This window comes from Diadema antillarum, unplaced genomic scaffold (genome assembly GCF_040938485.1).
Source record: "Diadema antillarum isolate AM-2024a unplaced genomic scaffold, OU_Dant_1.0 scf00000053, whole genome shotgun sequence".
Taxonomy (NCBI): domain Eukaryota; kingdom Metazoa; phylum Echinodermata; class Echinoidea; order Diadematoida; family Diadematidae; genus Diadema; species Diadema antillarum.
Window position 1 is genome coordinate 2,566,099 of NW_027270942.1, and position 17,561 is coordinate 2,583,659.

The 17,561-nt window shown below is 38.0% G+C and overlaps 1 protein-coding gene across 1 annotated transcript in view; it reads right to left on the reverse strand.

Annotated features, from left to right (window-relative positions):
- Window positions 1-17,561, reverse strand: part of LOC139715713 (rab11 family-interacting protein 4-like) — a 74,509-nt gene that overhangs the window by 20,969 nt on the left and 35,979 nt on the right. Inside the window, exons 5-6 of the mRNA XM_071627265.1 lie at window positions 12,040-12,207; window positions 3,055-3,147 (exon numbers count right to left, since the gene is read on the reverse strand). Of these exons, the coding sequence (XP_071483366.1) occupies window positions 3,055-3,147; window positions 12,040-12,207 (261 nt within the window). The remainder of the gene's footprint in view (window positions 1-3,054; window positions 3,148-12,039; window positions 12,208-17,561) is intronic.

Consider the following 17,561-nt stretch of genomic DNA (forward strand, 5'->3'; position numbering starts at 1 on the left):
CAAACTAATTGCTCCTAGGCATACAAACACACCACAGATAAAATGTCACATCTATTTCTGGCTATCTAAAACAATTTGACTGTAAAATGTGTACAAATTTAGATGGTGATGCAATCACAACAGTGTACAAGGGAGAGGAAAATCAAAATGCAGGAAATCCTTCTTTTTGTTTAAAGAGAAAATGAATATGATGTAGAATATTACAAAATTAGTGATAACCACACATTTATAAATCTGTCATTCCACAATGGTAAACCATTTATGATTTTCATGGGCATCACATGTGATAGGCAAAAGATTGTGCATACCATCACAGATCAGCTATAAAATAATGTTAATTTGATTGGATCTTATTTTTTCTAAAATGAGCTAACAGTAAGTACAAGAGCTTATCAAGCTCTTGCACATGTGTGTGTGTGTGTGTGTGTGTGTGTGTGTGTGTGTGTATTTTGTGTATGTGTTTTTTTTTAATATTTAATTGATAATCATAGGAGTGTTGTTCATATTGAAGTAAATGACGGGCTGCCCCGTTACCCTTACAAATCTTTGAATGGGACCATCTCTCAGTCAATGTCATAAACAGATGGAGATGCCTCAAGAGATGTATAGATGAATTGGCATATTAGTGGAGTACCCTTGAGTCTCATGTCACTGAACTATCTAACATGTGATATAGACAGGTACATCAAGCTTGCAAGTGTGGTTGAGAAAGGGAAAATATTAGCAACCTAAGATTTTTCATACATTACAGACCAGTAAAGCATCGTATCAGCAAATGCAACGCGAGTCCAGGGACTATACACGCATGGTCGTTCATTGATTTCCCGAGCACAAATCAATGAATGAACTCAGAAATCTTGAACACACCCCGATATATTCCCTGCACTCTGTGCACACCATACCTGCCGAGTGGCAGTTTGATTCCCATGCAGCCATATTCCTGCGATCTGTAATATATATATGTATAAACTTGCTATACTCCAGCACGCACAAAAATTCTTTTCTGCGGTTGAAATCTTACTCTCATCATTATTGTACTTGAGTCAACTAATTCTATGAAGAGTTATGATGATGGAATACATGAATGAAGATAATAAGAAGTATGATCATGGTGATGGTTGCATAAAATAAGATAAATGGGTTTGACTCGTGCTCAATACTATGAAGTGTAAAAGCAGTCACGAAGAAGTCACGAAAAGTTTAAAATGTCAGATACTAATAAAAAGGTAAACACAGGAACACCTACATATTTTGAAGACAGAAGGATAATTATATGCCTGAATAGCTTGTCTAATACAAAAATGGCTATGCTATTTAATGTAGAATGGAAGGTTAGCTTCAAATCAACACTGCAATGTGAAGAGCAATAAGACAACCGAAACAGTCCATAGATATAGTGTGGTGATGGACGTTCCTACACAGAAATATGACAGCCTTTGTAAAATGTGAAACACAGCTAATGGGTCAAGATGGCGGCAAAAAACTTCTTAATGGTCAACAACAACAAAAAGGAACAACCCCAAAACAAAAGTACAAGCCCCAAGGGAAAAACGGTTTTGAAACAGGAAATAATTCAGATTAAGCTTCGATGCCCTTTTTGAATTAAATAATAACTGACTAGCACTACAAAATGCCCTAAGAGATTTAAGTATCTAATATTCACGCAAAAGGAGAGTATTGTACTAAAAATTGTATGGACATGCAATTAAAGTCAACTTCTGTAATACTATTATCTCTCATCCATAGTAAATTTGAACACAGCATGCTCCAGTCATGTTGAAATCATATAATCAAATCACAAGGCAGCATGCTGTTGAAAATGAAGTCATTTTTAATTTTTTTTTTACAAAGAGTAAAATTTGAAAGATCATCTTATATAATTTCTGAACATTAAAGCTATGTTGCATATTACATGAGAAGGAAACCTGTTTTAGCAGAATGTCCACAAAATACTATCATCAAACATTGTAAAAAGTGATGTAAGATGCAGGACAGTGCCATTCCAAATACAATTTCTTAACATTCACTGTTCATGTACTTCAGCTTCTGAACAATTTCAGTTTCTATGGAAGAATTTTAATAGATTTGGGATATGACATGGGAGTGATACTTTTGTGACATGTTTTGATTTTTTCAAGTTCATCACAGTATTGTTTGTAGACAATAGCATGTTGCTTCCATGCAAGAAGGCCTTTGACTTTGGGCTGTACTACTTCAGTAAACTCTTTCACAATCCTACCATTTTGATTTGATTTGAATAAATGTCATTTACATTTAACTTATCATATTTGTATGTTAAAAATGCAAACACCTAATAACAATCAAATAAGCGAAACTTCAAAATGTCATAGCTTTCTTATTTTTCATCCAAATTTGATCAAAATATCACTGTTGAACTCGTAATATTTTACTCTTTCTTATCAGACTAACTTATATTTGGACTGGATTTCCCCTTTGAAATACTGTAAAACGAGGAATTTTTGTGTGCATTTTAATTTCGCGAATTTCGCGAGCGCCCAAATTCGCAAAATTAAAATGCACGCAAAAGTTTTTGTCTACACTACATGCATTGAACGCCAGTGGCAATTCCCAAAAATTCCATGCCACGAAAAAGGCTGTCGGCTCCAATTTGCGAAAATTTCATGCCGCGAATATGTCATGTTTTACAGTAGATGAATTTTCTTTGAAAATGTTAGGGTGAAACATGAAAGTTCCATTTCTTCAACATTCCCAGACAAAAGGAAAAAAAATGTTTCGTGATCATGATGATATTCATCAGCATTCCGGGACTGTTAGTATCAGAGTCATGCCTCCAGTGGAAAATGAATGGTGTCAAGGAAAGCGTGCACATACGATATTAAACATTCCGAATACACAATATGAGCCGCAAGCACCATATTTTCTCTGTATATGCTGAAAAAAACAAAGCAAAACTAGCATTCTGACAGAGGAAAAACAAAACAAAACACGATACCAAACAAATGGGACAAGACAAAACTACAGTTTTGAAGACCAAGGTGCTCTTTTTCAGCATTTTTTGGGAGAAACAAGTACCATTTGTGGCGATGAAGGAGGTGACTTTGATGGACGTGGGACCAAACGTCTTTCTTGGACATGAAGGGCTTGTGACCGTCGTAACCCACCAGGCTGGGGAGATGAGGACAGATGGACAGAACGAAAGACAGAAGATGAATAGACAGAGGAGATATAGACAGAAGGAATCAGTAAAGATCATAGAAAGAAATAGAGAGTCAAACAAAAAACCACAATGTTATCAAGTTAGTCTTGATCATTTTGGTATGCAAATGTAAATCACAAGGGGGCAAGGACTCGCAACGGTGCTGAAATGAAATACTTTTGGTGCCAGGGAACCAAAGCAGTCCTGCGGAGAGAACCATGATGTAATTAACACCAGTAGAAACACCACAGCCCCTAGTTATCGTTTTCCAAACAAATTGTATTTCAATTGCTTGCAAAAGTGGATGGAACACACACATATGCACATTCAACAGAAGTTTCTGTATGATGTTCAAACGGCACATAAAAGATACAGATATGCGTGCTAAACACGTTTATCAATATATGGTCTTCAAAATCGAAAATAACAGAAAAGTGTATGCTTGTGTCGTTGCCATGTGATGACATCCATACACACTCGAGCAAACACATACATATGCATATAAACACTCATTAAAACCAACAAAAACTACTGAATCAACGGTAGGATGCTGATCTCTATCAACTCACTCATATGCCCTTTTAGGGGCAACTAAAACTCCGAAAGTATGAAGTCAAGTATGCACTTGTCTGTATGGGACCATTTGCCTGAATGCTCATTTGGGCAAATAGGGCGAGTAAGAAGGATTTTTTTTTTCTTCTGATGCCCTCAGGTTTGTCCAATCAATGGTACAGGTTTGTCCAATCATTGCAATTCAGAACTGCTTTATTTGGGGAGTTTGAAATCTCTTTTGAATCATTCTCACACTGAAAATAGGATGTTATCAATTGTTTGTGTCATGCAATGACCTACATGTATTTCTAGCTCAAGATGCTGAATTCACACTATAAAACAAAGTATAGGATGATTATGGTAATGAGCTATACATACCAATGATGACACTACACAAATTAACTGACATAATTTGCAAATGACAGATCAGTGAATATAATCAATGAGTGATATTGGAGACTATGACAAGAACCTCCTAAAAAGACTGTAAAGTATGAAAATGAAAAGTTGAACCGTGGCACACCTAAACACACTAAATTCGCATAACATGTTGTATGATGGCTTTGTGTACAGCATTGATGCTAAGTGATTCAACAAAAAGTGGCGGGGCATTAAAGGTATATATGTTGCATAATCTTGGGACTGTATTCACACATGGGGTATACACAATGCGATCACAAATGCACATGAAAACATGGACATATGGTTTGAGTGCATAGGTGTCAATCTCCTTGCATTAGCCATTGATGTCGCCCATCTTTAATATGGATCAATACTCTTTATTAAAGGCATTTTCTTTGCAAATTATGATTCATAACAAATTTTTGAACTATTAACAGACACTATTGATGACCTTATTGGAGCAGCAGGGAATTCATAGTGGACATACAAGTGTTCTTTGATTTTCTTGAGCTTTCTTTGTCCTATGATGAAATGGCGAGATCTATAAGGTGAGTGATACATTTTAAATACTAGACATTTGTCGAATACTGTCTATTGCAATTAGAAGTCTGCATAAGGTCACCATAATTCTCTGCACAGGGGGACAGCTACCTAGAATTGACGGCTGACAACCAAATTTCAATGAAATCTAAGCCAATGCAGTAACCCCTATCATGCTCCCCCCCCCCCCCCCCCATCAACTAAGAGTATCACCAACGTAAACACTTAGGTAATTAGTATACACAGCACATATGTATGCAGCTGCACTCCCGTGCATTGCGGTAATCTGACTAGCTTCATGTCAACCTATACAGATACTGTGCAACACTCTACCCGCTCTGCCCCGCACCACTGCGTCGTTGCATGTAGCAACACCGCAGCGGTGAAGGTTCAGCGGCATAGGTATTGTAACCAGAGGACCATGTTGCCATGGAGACTGAATGTGCCAAGCTCTCTCTCTCTCTCCCTCTCTATCTCCCATCATTCCTCTTTCACACATTGCTGCGGCGTATGAGAGCCAGGCCATGCACACACACGGTCCTGAAATTCGTCTTGATTACAACGCCGGGAGACGTTCATCAAAGTTCCGATTAGCACAAGACAAATTACACTGGGGTACACAGGGGGATCTGACAGGATCTGTTTAAACTCTGTCCTTTTATACCATAGCAACATAAATGTGTACTAGTCAATGGTGCATTGAGGTGGTCCTTGTTCTATGGGATTAAACCTGAGCTATTTCAAGAAGGGCGAAGTCTCAATTATTGATACGGATTTGCGAGGATAGCATGGGTGAGAATGAAAGAGGCTGCATTTGATTCTGATCCTCCCATACATTATAAATGCACGACCTGTGCAACAAAGACTCAATATGATACTCCCACAACTAAGATATGAGGAGATACCTGTACCTTTATGGAAATGAAACTATGGATATCCTTAATGTTATGTCAGAACCCCCCCCCCCAAACAAATTTGCCACTTGGAGAGAGAAACATATATGCGTATACGCCTACATGCTTACATCTCATGAAATGCGTTTGCAATTAAACTATCAGTCATATATTCAGCATATTAGAGACTTAACATGTACATAACTTTGGAAATGAAATAAAATATAATATAATGAAAAATAGTATATCATACTATCAAGAATTACCCTGAGTGAAGGTATGTAACTCAGAATACTGCAGTTGCCTTGGCAACAAAAACAAATACTACCCATCAGAGTAGTGGAAGGAATGTGAATTAAACAGAATAGGACGCACAGCACTCATCTCTGGAAATATTATGTAATCATGACAGAGTAAAAATCTTGTGAACACTATCAAAGCAAAGATATGAGAAATCAATCTCTGAACACTGATATATATTATGTAGTCCCCTAAAATTTAAACGAAAGCATGTTCAGCCTCCAAATAAGGTGCATTTTGTAGAGGGATTCACCTTCATCATCTACACTTGACTAGACAAACATGCTTACATTGATTTTATTTTTTTACCCGCAGACATATTTTATTATCTTTGGTATGAAAAAGTGATGGGGTTTGTGATACTCCACTTTATTTACAAGTGTGAGACCTAGCATGAACAGGGAAAGTCACTAAAATCCTCAGTAATTCCTTTTCAACTCTGAGTGCTGCATCCAAACTTTGCTCCTAAACATGTAGTATGCCATACCTGGTAGCCAAATAAGTGGGCAAAACAGATTATATCTGGTTTCTATAAATATCAATTGCCTTGTGGTCTTAGCATTTCAAACCTACTTCTGAGAAAAGTTCTTCCTAAAAACTGTGAGACAGCTTTCATGAAAAGAAAACAAAACATAGCAATGCTAAACTATAACATGATAGATACTGTTATAGATATTCGAAAGAAAATACCACCTAAACTTGGCCTCCACCAGAGGCTAAGAGGTAATTAAATAAAAGAGAAAGAGGGAAAATAGCTGTAGAGAGAAAAATATTTTCCATAGCATGACCAACATAAACAACCAGAAGAATGTTTTTGTCTGCTAGAAGACAACAACCAAATCAAATTTGCAAAGTCTCACTTAAGAAAATAAAGCAAAAATCTGAAAAGAAACGCACAAAATGTTCATGTCATGAATGTTATGCAACATGATATTTGCAAGATCTCCTTTTTTCAAAGGTTTTCTGCATTGCCATGGGGTATGTCAACTTTGCATCTTGCTTAGTTGTTTGTAGCAAATTGAAAACAAGTTGCTCTAGAGAACAGAATTCCTCTGGAAACATAGTTTATGTGTATGGCTTTGACATGCACTTTCACGTTAAATCTTCTGGACAAAAAAGTGTCTCAATAACAGAGACTACCGATCACATTTCCCCCGGCCATATGGTTTTGCACCCTCTGGGTTCACCCGGTCATGAACTCTCCGTGAAGTTCCGGCTTTTTCTCATGGAGTAGTGATATGAAAATAAACCAATAAAAAGAATGCGAAAAACAGAGAGCCAGATAACCTACAGCCTGCAAGAAGCTGATAAAGTAGAATCCCACTGATAGAATTTTATATACCACTACCACCCACAGTCTCCTTTTATTAAAGTCTGCCGCAAGTTAATATTATCAATGGATATATCTGCAAGTCTCTATATAAACAATGTGGACATCTGTATTGTCAACAAATCAATACCAAAAAACAACAACAGAAACAGATTTTTATTAGGATATCACTGGTATTGCTTCATGATATATGCAAAAACAAAACATAACAAACGACAAAACATACCATGCCCTTAAAATCACACATGCTTGCAGCTTGTATAATACTGGGATTTGCAACAGTACCCCCCTCTGGATCTGACAAATGATACTCCATTGGAAATGATAATAAAAGCATAGTAGATATAAACACATAAATGACGGAAACCACACCTGCAAATACTCTATTTTCACAATTTAAAGAAATTCACAATCCATGGAAGTGAGAAGGGAAATATAGTTCGCCTACTAATATGATAACTCACATCAGTACCAGGCACAAATAGAAACACTGGTGTCCATTCAAATACATGTATAATTACTAGGGAATGACTTTTATAATAGCATATTTGATCTGCAGACAGTGGGGTGTGGTTATGTACAAGTGAGTTAAAAAATTATGGCTTTTACATCGATTACACTGTATGAAAACAAAGGCACAAAGGCACTGCATGCATTTTAATTTGGTTGAATTCTCATCAAGATTTGGCTGCTCATGCTATACATAAAACACTCCAAAGCGTCGCATTTCTTTCTGTGAACTGACAGGCATTGACGTCAGTGACACAGAAATTATTCATCATAACTGATTTTTCTCTGCATTTCACTCAACAGAAGCATTTTTTCCACCCTGTTTTTCCTACTTTTTGTAGTGGTTAAGCCCTCTCATGAAGGAAAGGACTGTGATTGAATTAAAATGCCACGCCAGAAAAAAAAAATGAAAAAATGAAAAATTGCTACAGAAATGTATATAGCTGAAGCATCATTTTTGGTTATTGCAATGTTTTAAATCAAAACCCAGTAGGGGTAGGAAATAATTTTGTAAAATCAAACTTAATTATCATCCCCTACAATTAACAGCAAAACAAAAGTACATGAGATATACTTACAGAAACCTGTACCAATTGAAAAAAAAACAGTCTACTTTGGGGGAGCGTACCAAAGCTAGAGCATAATATCAATAGCTTTTTTTTTAATGAATAAATGTATTATTTCCAATTCACTTCAAAATTAACATACATATCCCATTATTTCTATGACCTAATAAAACAAATGCTTTGCTTCATGACAATAAAGTCATATCTGTGACAACTTAATCAGTATTGGAGTGAAAAAAAAAAATCTAATATGTGGGTAGCAATTTTGTCAATCACTCCACCACGAATTTATCTGTCTATCTCTTTATCCTACCATCTACCCCTGGCCTGCATTCATCAAATCTACTGAGATCTTCATTTTCATTTTTCCTTCCAATCAACTGTGAAAGTACTTGCCCTTGCCAATGACGGAGACTTCCGAAATCATATTCTACTCAATTGGCTCGTACAGAGATGATTGAGTGTGCGACAGTATTGCAAAGGACACTTGTCCAACCCAACGTCACACAATAAAAGTGCACAGCTTCTGGATGGGGCACTAACGTTTTAGTGCTCCTTTTAGCAGATGTTGCCAATTTGGTGTTGATGAAGTTCCGACAAACCTGCGCCTGCTGCAGACTGAATGCGTCAACCCCACATCGCTGACCCCGTGTCGTCCTCAATTTACACACTCGTTTGTAAGCATTACTTATATTTATGGCTTAAGCACGTGGCAGCAATTTAAAATCTATAGCATACCATTCATTCACTAAATTTTTGGAGGCGTATGTGTCTATTAGATCAAGCTTAATGACAAGCTCTCCTGAAGAAACAAAGTAAAATTGTAATAATGACAAAAACCAGAATATCTAGAGTATTTCCATTATGTATATCACCATGTAAAGGTCAGACTAGAAATGTCGCTACAGCGACTGGTTATACCCCCGCCAAACAACATTTCATAAGCTTTGGTCAAAACAACATTTCATAAGCTTTGGTCAAAAAACTGAGGAAGAAGTTAAATCCGCAAGATCTTTCCTTGATCTTCTGCCATTAATATGCCGTTACCATGGCAACGTACTTTCGGGTACTGTCGAAAAATGCGTCTTGCACATCTACAACCAAAGGCACACATCTGTACCAAGTTTCATGGAAATTGGGCAAAAACTGAGGAAGTAGTTTGCAACACAAAATTTTCCATCATTTTGGCTCATAATATGTGAGCTGTTACCATGGCAACATACTGTTTGTCACTGTCAAGAAATGTGTCATGCTGACCTATATCCTAAGACAAACATTCAATATGAATTCCATGAGAATTGGAGGAACACTGATGAAGCAGTTTTGCCATGAAGCATTTTGCCCTATATTTTACCAATAACATGCCGTTACCATGGCAACGCACTTTTTGCCACTGCGGAAATATGTGTCTTGCACATTAACATATTCATATGAACATCTGTACCTAATTTCATAAAAATTGATCAAAAACTGTGGGAGGAGTTCGCGACGCAAGATTTGTACCCATTTTTGCCCATAATATGCCGTTACCATGGCAACATACTTTTGGGTACTGTCAAAAAATACGTCTTGCACATCTACAACCCAAGGCACACATCTGTGCCAAGTTTTATGGGAATCGGTTGAAAACTGAGGAAGTAGCTAGCGACGCAAGATTTGCAACGGACCGACCGCCCGACCGACCGCCCGACCGACCGCCCGACCGCCCGACCACCCGACCGCCCGACCGCCCGACCGACCGTCCGCTGATTCCTATATACCCCCTTCAAACTTCGTTTGGCGGGGGTATAAAAAGCAAACAGCAGTGATGCTGGAGTATGTCACTATCTAAATTAAAATGTTAAATTGTAATAGCGCAATTAGAGCTAGCAACTGAAGGGGGCATGATAATTGGTCATGCTTCATCATTGGATTTTGTCACTGTATTTGTTGTTATCCGTTGATGTGTTGTATGCCCCTAAAAGATATCAAAACTTTAATATTTTTCTCTTTTTGTGAGAGAGGGGGCAGGGGCAAACCCCTGAGAGAGAATTTGGTTTTGATCACATCTGTGTTTTCACTTGATATTTGGATGCTGGTGGGATATTAAAGGTCATGGCCATTTGCATACACACCTTACAATTAGTTGCTTTGAAGAAAAAGTTCAATGTGGGAGAGCAATCCTTTTATACTGCATTTCTTTTGCTTCTACTACCACAGGAAGAAATCTGTGCCAGATACTGTATAAGCCGTTATTTTTGTGAGGGTTATATTTTCGCGATTTTCGAGAATCAAAGTTGGATCTCGAATTAAACAACACGCAAAAATGTCGCCAGACACTAGAGTTATAGTACATTTAAATTGGCATAGGTGTCAATTCGCGAAAACAACATCTCGCAAAACAGTCTGTGACCTCCTCATTTGCGAAAATATCTGTATGCAAAAATAACAGCGTATACAGTATATTATAGAGTTACCTCACCTGGTCACGTCACCAACTCAACAGTTACTGTACACTTATAATCGGAAAGGATTTATTCGAGCACACAGAAGATAAACCCTCTCTGTGCCAGGAACTTTGGACTGTGCGTAGATTGCTATGGGGTTTTCTGTGCCAACCAGCACTCAAGCACACATAGGGATAGTGAGCATACTAACTGCCCTTGGTACCTTCCATCTCTATGAACAAATCTTCCTTTGGTTTTTTAAATCACCTACATGTATTAAAGCAGTCCTAAGATTTATTGGGGTGACTAAATCCTCAAATTTCCATTTTATGATTGAACTATGCCCTTGGGGAAATCTGGTAGGTGAAAAGACTCCAAAAATTGAAGGGAAAATTAGAGAGAGTATTATTTTCCACATTTCATATCTGGCCAGTGGCCTGAAAGTGAATCTTCCAAGTTCTACATGGTAAACATTGACACTTAAAACAGAAAGTTTTATTGATATTAGAAGGGTATGCAAATCAAAACTACATTTACTGCTTGAGAATGCAAAATTCCACTCATTTAAAGAGAAGTATAAACAGAAGAATCTAATGTTCATTCCTAATAAAAGCTCCAACAATAGAATACAACAATATCTATTTTGAAATGGGATATTGTCACAAAATGATGCATTGCCCTACCCTTTCGAGGCTTAGATTTGGCTTGCTATAACAATCCCAAGGTGATTACTGTGGACTTGCAGGGGTATGAATAGCAGATCCTACAAGCTCTGTGGGGATGTCTCAGGCTGTTATCTTCTCAGTTGTGATGTGTTTTGCCTGGAAGTCAGGATTTTCTTTAGATCCTGCCTAAGCAATCGAGAGTGCCGAGTAACTGATACCTTTCCTAGGTATATGATGGGGAAAAAAAAGGCTACAAATCTCACGCATCATCAAAATGGCAACATGTGCATATCACTTTCCTTCAATGTAAAAAATTGTGTGTGTAACATGATGGCTGTCTTAACACTATCTCTGATAACAAAAGGAGACAGATTCAAATCGCCTGTGGCTGGCTTGGTCTGTGATTCCACTCGAGAATTCCATCCTTAATTTGCGAGAATGCGAGGCAGCCAATTTTTCACGACGCATCGCACCACGGTCTGAAAACATCTTCTCATCCACCGTATCAATGTTGCTGTGTATCGCAATAATAAAGTCTGCTGCTCACACTTGATACTATACGCAGATAATGTTACAGCTACGCCGTCACTCCGAGTCTGCAAACAAACAAATAAATTAAAAACATGCAGACAAACATAGTGATCCGTCGCACATTTTGTGGAAAATCGCAGCCTTACCCATTGAGTACGTTCGTCGGTGTCTGCCGGTCGGTGACAGCCGTCTCCACTGAGTCCGAGATACTGCTGGCCTCGGTGACCTCCACCTCGATTCCCGCATCGCTCTCACCGAAGTCCTCGTAGCGTTCCTCCGAGCCCTTGATCACAGGAACAGGAATGCTTTGAGTGCTGGCGGATGGAATTTGCGAAGATGGAGAAGAAAAAAAAAAAAAAGTTGAAAGATGACACACGTAAATATAGAAGAGAAATCAATAGAAGCACTGCTTCCACGCTATAAACATATTCACAGAAAACCAATAAAATAACAATCTCCATCACAAAGCAATACGCATAACTTGAAATGATGTTATTGACAAATGACCATTAAGAAAAAAAAATGAAAATCTGTACTCACAACATGAATATCATTATGTGTCTAGTTTATAGTAAAAACTGTATGTGGGATATTTTGGCAATTTTACAGTCCAATGAGTCAAAAAGCAAGTACTCTGAAAGCTCATTTCACTTTCCCAAAGGTAAACAAGGCAGCAGGTATGCATGTGTGTATGTAATCATAACACTGTGCTTCATTGGCAAATCACATATTTGTGAAGTAAAATCAATTCAACTTTCATTAGACTAGGAAACTCATCATGCCAGCAAGTTGTCTAAATACATCTATTATTCTAAGTAGTCAGAAATGGCTTTAAAACTCTCTTCTATTAAAAAAAAATGACTAAAAATCAAATCACTCTCAACACACCTTCCTAATCTAATACATTCTACTGCATATTCATTAATCTTTTCCTTCCAACATTTTATGTTTACGCTGCGGGTGGATTTCGGAGCCTCCTCGGGGAGGTTCGAAAGTCCGCTTGAAAAAACAGACTCTTGTCTGTTTATACTGCTCGGGCTGGTTTTGCCCGAGCATGGCGACTGGCTCCAATCTCATGTTACCCATGTCTCCCTCCAACACATGACGCAGGCTTTTGAATTTCTTACATAACCGCAAATGTGATTGAGTGCAGAGGTGTGCACATTGTACGGTTTTATCAGCCGCGGTTGGTCACGAGAGCTGGTTTGTTTACGTTAGCTGGCAATGACCTTTAGTGATACTGTCCGCGCTCAGCGAAAAAAGCGGCTTCTCGACCCCCTAGCATTTATAATGCAGCCAATGCTCTTTGAGGCTGCTATGCACAGCAGGCTCTGAAACCATCCCGTATAGGTGGTTTCAGAACCTGACTTGATCGGACCTGATCAGAGATCTTCTTTTCTGAATTCTGTATGTTTATACTGAGCTGAAAGCTCGAGGCTGCTGTAAGAAGCTTCACAACTCCCTTTTTGCTTCAGTATGAGCAGGGTGATCGTTTCCTCAGATGACGACTTCCATACAATACTGCATACTGTAAAGCTAGATATTTTCGTGGCATGAAATTCTTCACAATTGCAGCTAACGGCCTTTTTCACAGCATGAAATATTGGCTACTGTAAAATAAGGAATGTCTGCGTTGCATGCATTCGTGAATTTTCGTGAGAGCCAAAATTTGCGAAATTAAAATACACACGAAAGTTCTGGTCTGCACTATATACACTGAATTCCAGTGGCAATTTGCAAAAATTTCATGCTGTAAAAAAGGCCATCGGCTCCAATTCGCGAAAATTTTACGTTGTGAATATATCGCGTTTTACAGTAATTATCTCTCGTATTCAATGCGTATTCAATGAGTGTAGACAAGAAATTTGCCATGCACTTTGATTTCGCCTACACTCTGATTTCGCTCTCATGAAATTCGTGAAATAAAAAAGCATACGAACATTCCTTGTTTCACAGCATTAGTATGTCATAGCTGTGGATTCGCTGCTAGTTGTTGTTTTTATCAGAGCTTGTTATCACAGGAATCTAGTCCAAGGGCAAAGAGGGACCGCAGTCTACAGTTTACGGAAATAGAATTCACCATTGTGGAAGGCAACTGAGAGTAAAAACACAGAAAAAAAATCTCAAATCAACCAACAGGTTAAAAAAAAAAGGGACAGCGAAAAAAAAAATCAATATGGGCATAAAGTAAACAAACATATGGCAGAAAATTGTGTTTTCACACTGTGCAAGGAAAAACTGGGGTAAACAAAGGTTCTGCTTCACTTGACAGAAAAACAAATTACATATGCCCTATAGGCTAGAAAAATCCCTCCCCCCCCCCCCAAAAAAAAGAGAAAAATACAAATATACAGTACAAATGCCCAGTCATAACAGGAGATGGGTTCAAGATAAAAGAAATGAGAAAATTATTGTGCTTTTGCCTGTCTGAGACCAAACTACTACATTTCGTGTAATACATATTTGTAAAGCCTGACAATGGCACAGATGTATGGTTATTCTTTAGAATACTCTAAAATCCAAGTAATAATATTTAGCCTGTTTGCATGCTGTGTCTCACAGGTCCTGTAAAAGACACTACATATTACAGGTTACCAAATGGGCAGTTTGTTAGCCACTCCATATTCCCAGGTTCTCTCTCTCTCTCTTTCTTTCCTCTCACAGACACATAAAAAATATATACACAAACACCACACAACATATATGCATGCATAAGGCAAAACATATGAAGTATAAGGCTATAACCCATCCACATTTAGGTAAGCAGCTTAAATTTCAGGGGTAATGGTGTGCCAACATTTGATTATGTAATCACATACTAAAAGCTCACAAAAATTTTAACCCATTGAAGACGAGTACCGTGAATATTCGGGCAAGTGTCTACGGGAAATGTGTGTTACACCAAAATCAGTCCATCCTCAATGGGTCATAATGTCTTCTGACTAGTGATTGCATTTTCAAATCCTTCTAGTCATATAATCCATTTCAAAATAAAAATACTAATAAATATAAGATTAGATTCAGGAAGTACATGACAAGATATAAGCCTATTTATGAAAGCAATAATCCAACATTACCATATTTTACCTCAAGAATATCCTCTTCTATCCCCCCCCCCCCCCCCCGAAAGAAAATGCCATTGCCCTTCTTGCTTCAAAACAATGACAAAATGATTATGAATTTGATTGTTGTACCTGTAAGATGGGAAGGGCATGGTGTAAACACGACACCTGTGAGATTTGCACTTCTTACAGCTTACAGTAACACACACACACACACAAACGCACACACACACACACACACACACACACACACACACACACCCCATACCAATATCTCACTCAATCTACAAACCCCGCCCTCTGTTTACACGGGAATCTAAAATGCCTCATTTGTTTGAACTTTGAGCAATCACCTATTAGATAATATTCACTTCAGAGTACGTCAGTTTCTCATCTTTGGCCCTGTCTGTTTTTGATAGCATCAAAGGGTTTGTAAAGTCCATCATTTAACACATCTGGTATTAAACTTTGTTATATCTGTATGCCATTTCTACAATTTAAAATTTTGTAACAGACATGAAATTGCGTGCCAGAATGTGAAGTTGTTCTGCAGCCCAGGCTTAAAGGGTGTGTACAGTTCTGGTCGAGGTGAGGATTTAGCTTTTAGCGTTTTGCGAGATATTCAGAAACCACTCTATGAGATGTCATTTGAGCATGCAATTCTAAGGGGTATCAAAAGTTTATTTGATGAAAATCGGTTTTGAAATGGCTGAGATATCCAAAAACAAGGTGAAACAAAGAGATCCCAGTAAAAGACGTGGCCTGTAGTCTTTTATTATTATTACTCTTTTGGATATCTCAGCCATTTGAAAACCAATTTTCATCAAATAAACGTAGAATCCGTCTTAAAATTACATGCTCTTTCATATTTCATAAAAAATTTCTCAGTATCTCACATAGGAATGTTCAAAACATGAATCCCCACCTAAACGAGTACTGTACAGTCCCTTAAACCTGGCTTTTCAGTTCTGAGATATTGATCTCGATTTGATATAATTGTGCATCACCATATATTCATAAATCTATGGCATAGTATAGGATAAATTTGCTGCACATATTTCACCTTTCCTTTTGGGGCAACTCCTTGATAACTTACCAGGCCACCAGAAGAAAATAGAAAGCAATTTATAGGATACGTTCATTTCCCACTGCTTGATATGTGAGCAGTTACGAGCTATTGATGGACTATTACAGTGCTATTCCTGGACACGAAGGGTCATATTCAGCTGTATACAGACATAAAAAGAGCCTTCAGACCAAAGGATCTATCTTTTAAATTTGTAAAATATCAGTACTAATGGGAAACCTTGAAGGTTTCACTTCATATCACTCATGATATATTCACACAATATTCTTTGCAGTTGAAGTGTGATACACAGAGCATGTACTGCCATGCATACAGCCCAAGAATACTTGCGACTCGTCTTCAGCAGGTTTTAAAGAAAAGTCACTCTCATCAATAACATTTTGTGACAGTGAATTTGACACTAATATAATGTTTGTGGCCTATCACATGTGTGATATGACAAGCAACCTCACTTTTTCTTGAGACAGTCTGCATCAAGATTCAGGAATTGCCACACAGGAACAATCCATGATGTTCACATGCTGTAATTTAGTCTGCTAAGGATATGCTGTGCTCATATCACTTGCATGGAATACTTAGTGGACTGTGGATTATTGATGGTGAGATTGGGTTGCTATACCAAGGGTAGGGTTGTCTGTGTTTCATCAAAAAATAGAAAAAAGGATGAAAAAAGAAAATGCAAATCTCATGAGACAGGGCGAGGAGCCACAACATGGGGCCAGAAGTGCTATTCTGACGCTGACTTAAATTATGCCACATCACTATTCTCCGTCACAATGCAACCTACTTGGTTTTAGAATACCCATTAATTCCCTAAATCCCAAACATTGAAGAAGAAAAAAATAAGAGATGCACTACTTTGGTCCTCGGCTCGCGTCAAGACATCTTTAGAAATACATCTGGGCCTCGCCTCCCAGAAGGCTCATGAGGTGTCTATAAATGCCCATAATTCCCTCTTTGAAGTGCCCAATTTCCCACTCCAGGCCCGGGTCGGCCTAATATTGATCAGCTTTGGGCGGCGACACCACTTTTCATGAATAATGCAAACACATCTGGCAGCGGGGCACAATGGCCCTGAAATAAAGGGTGAGGTACTCAGGGTACAATGGGGGATATTTTTCATCCCGCAGCTATCACAATACCAAAATCAATACCAACTCTGGTGGATGTAGATATATATATATTTGGTTCGTCTTTTGGAATGTGCACTCTAAAGTATGATTCATTATCGTTATGGTATTCTCACAGGACTTGGGACAACCACATTTCACCTATTATTGGGCCATCATTAACTACTGTATCCCACAATTTTATCTGTATGAATGCACTCATTGACTCGTCTGTATATTTTCAAAGAGTTTTTAAATACATGGGCCTACACATCACACAAAAACTGGAGCATACTTGGATACCTCTCACAATACATCAGAAAACCTCATGACACATTGTTAGGTACATGCATTCATTCATCAAAGGCAATTGTCTTTTTCAATTTTTTTTTAAAGCAAAGTTTGATATG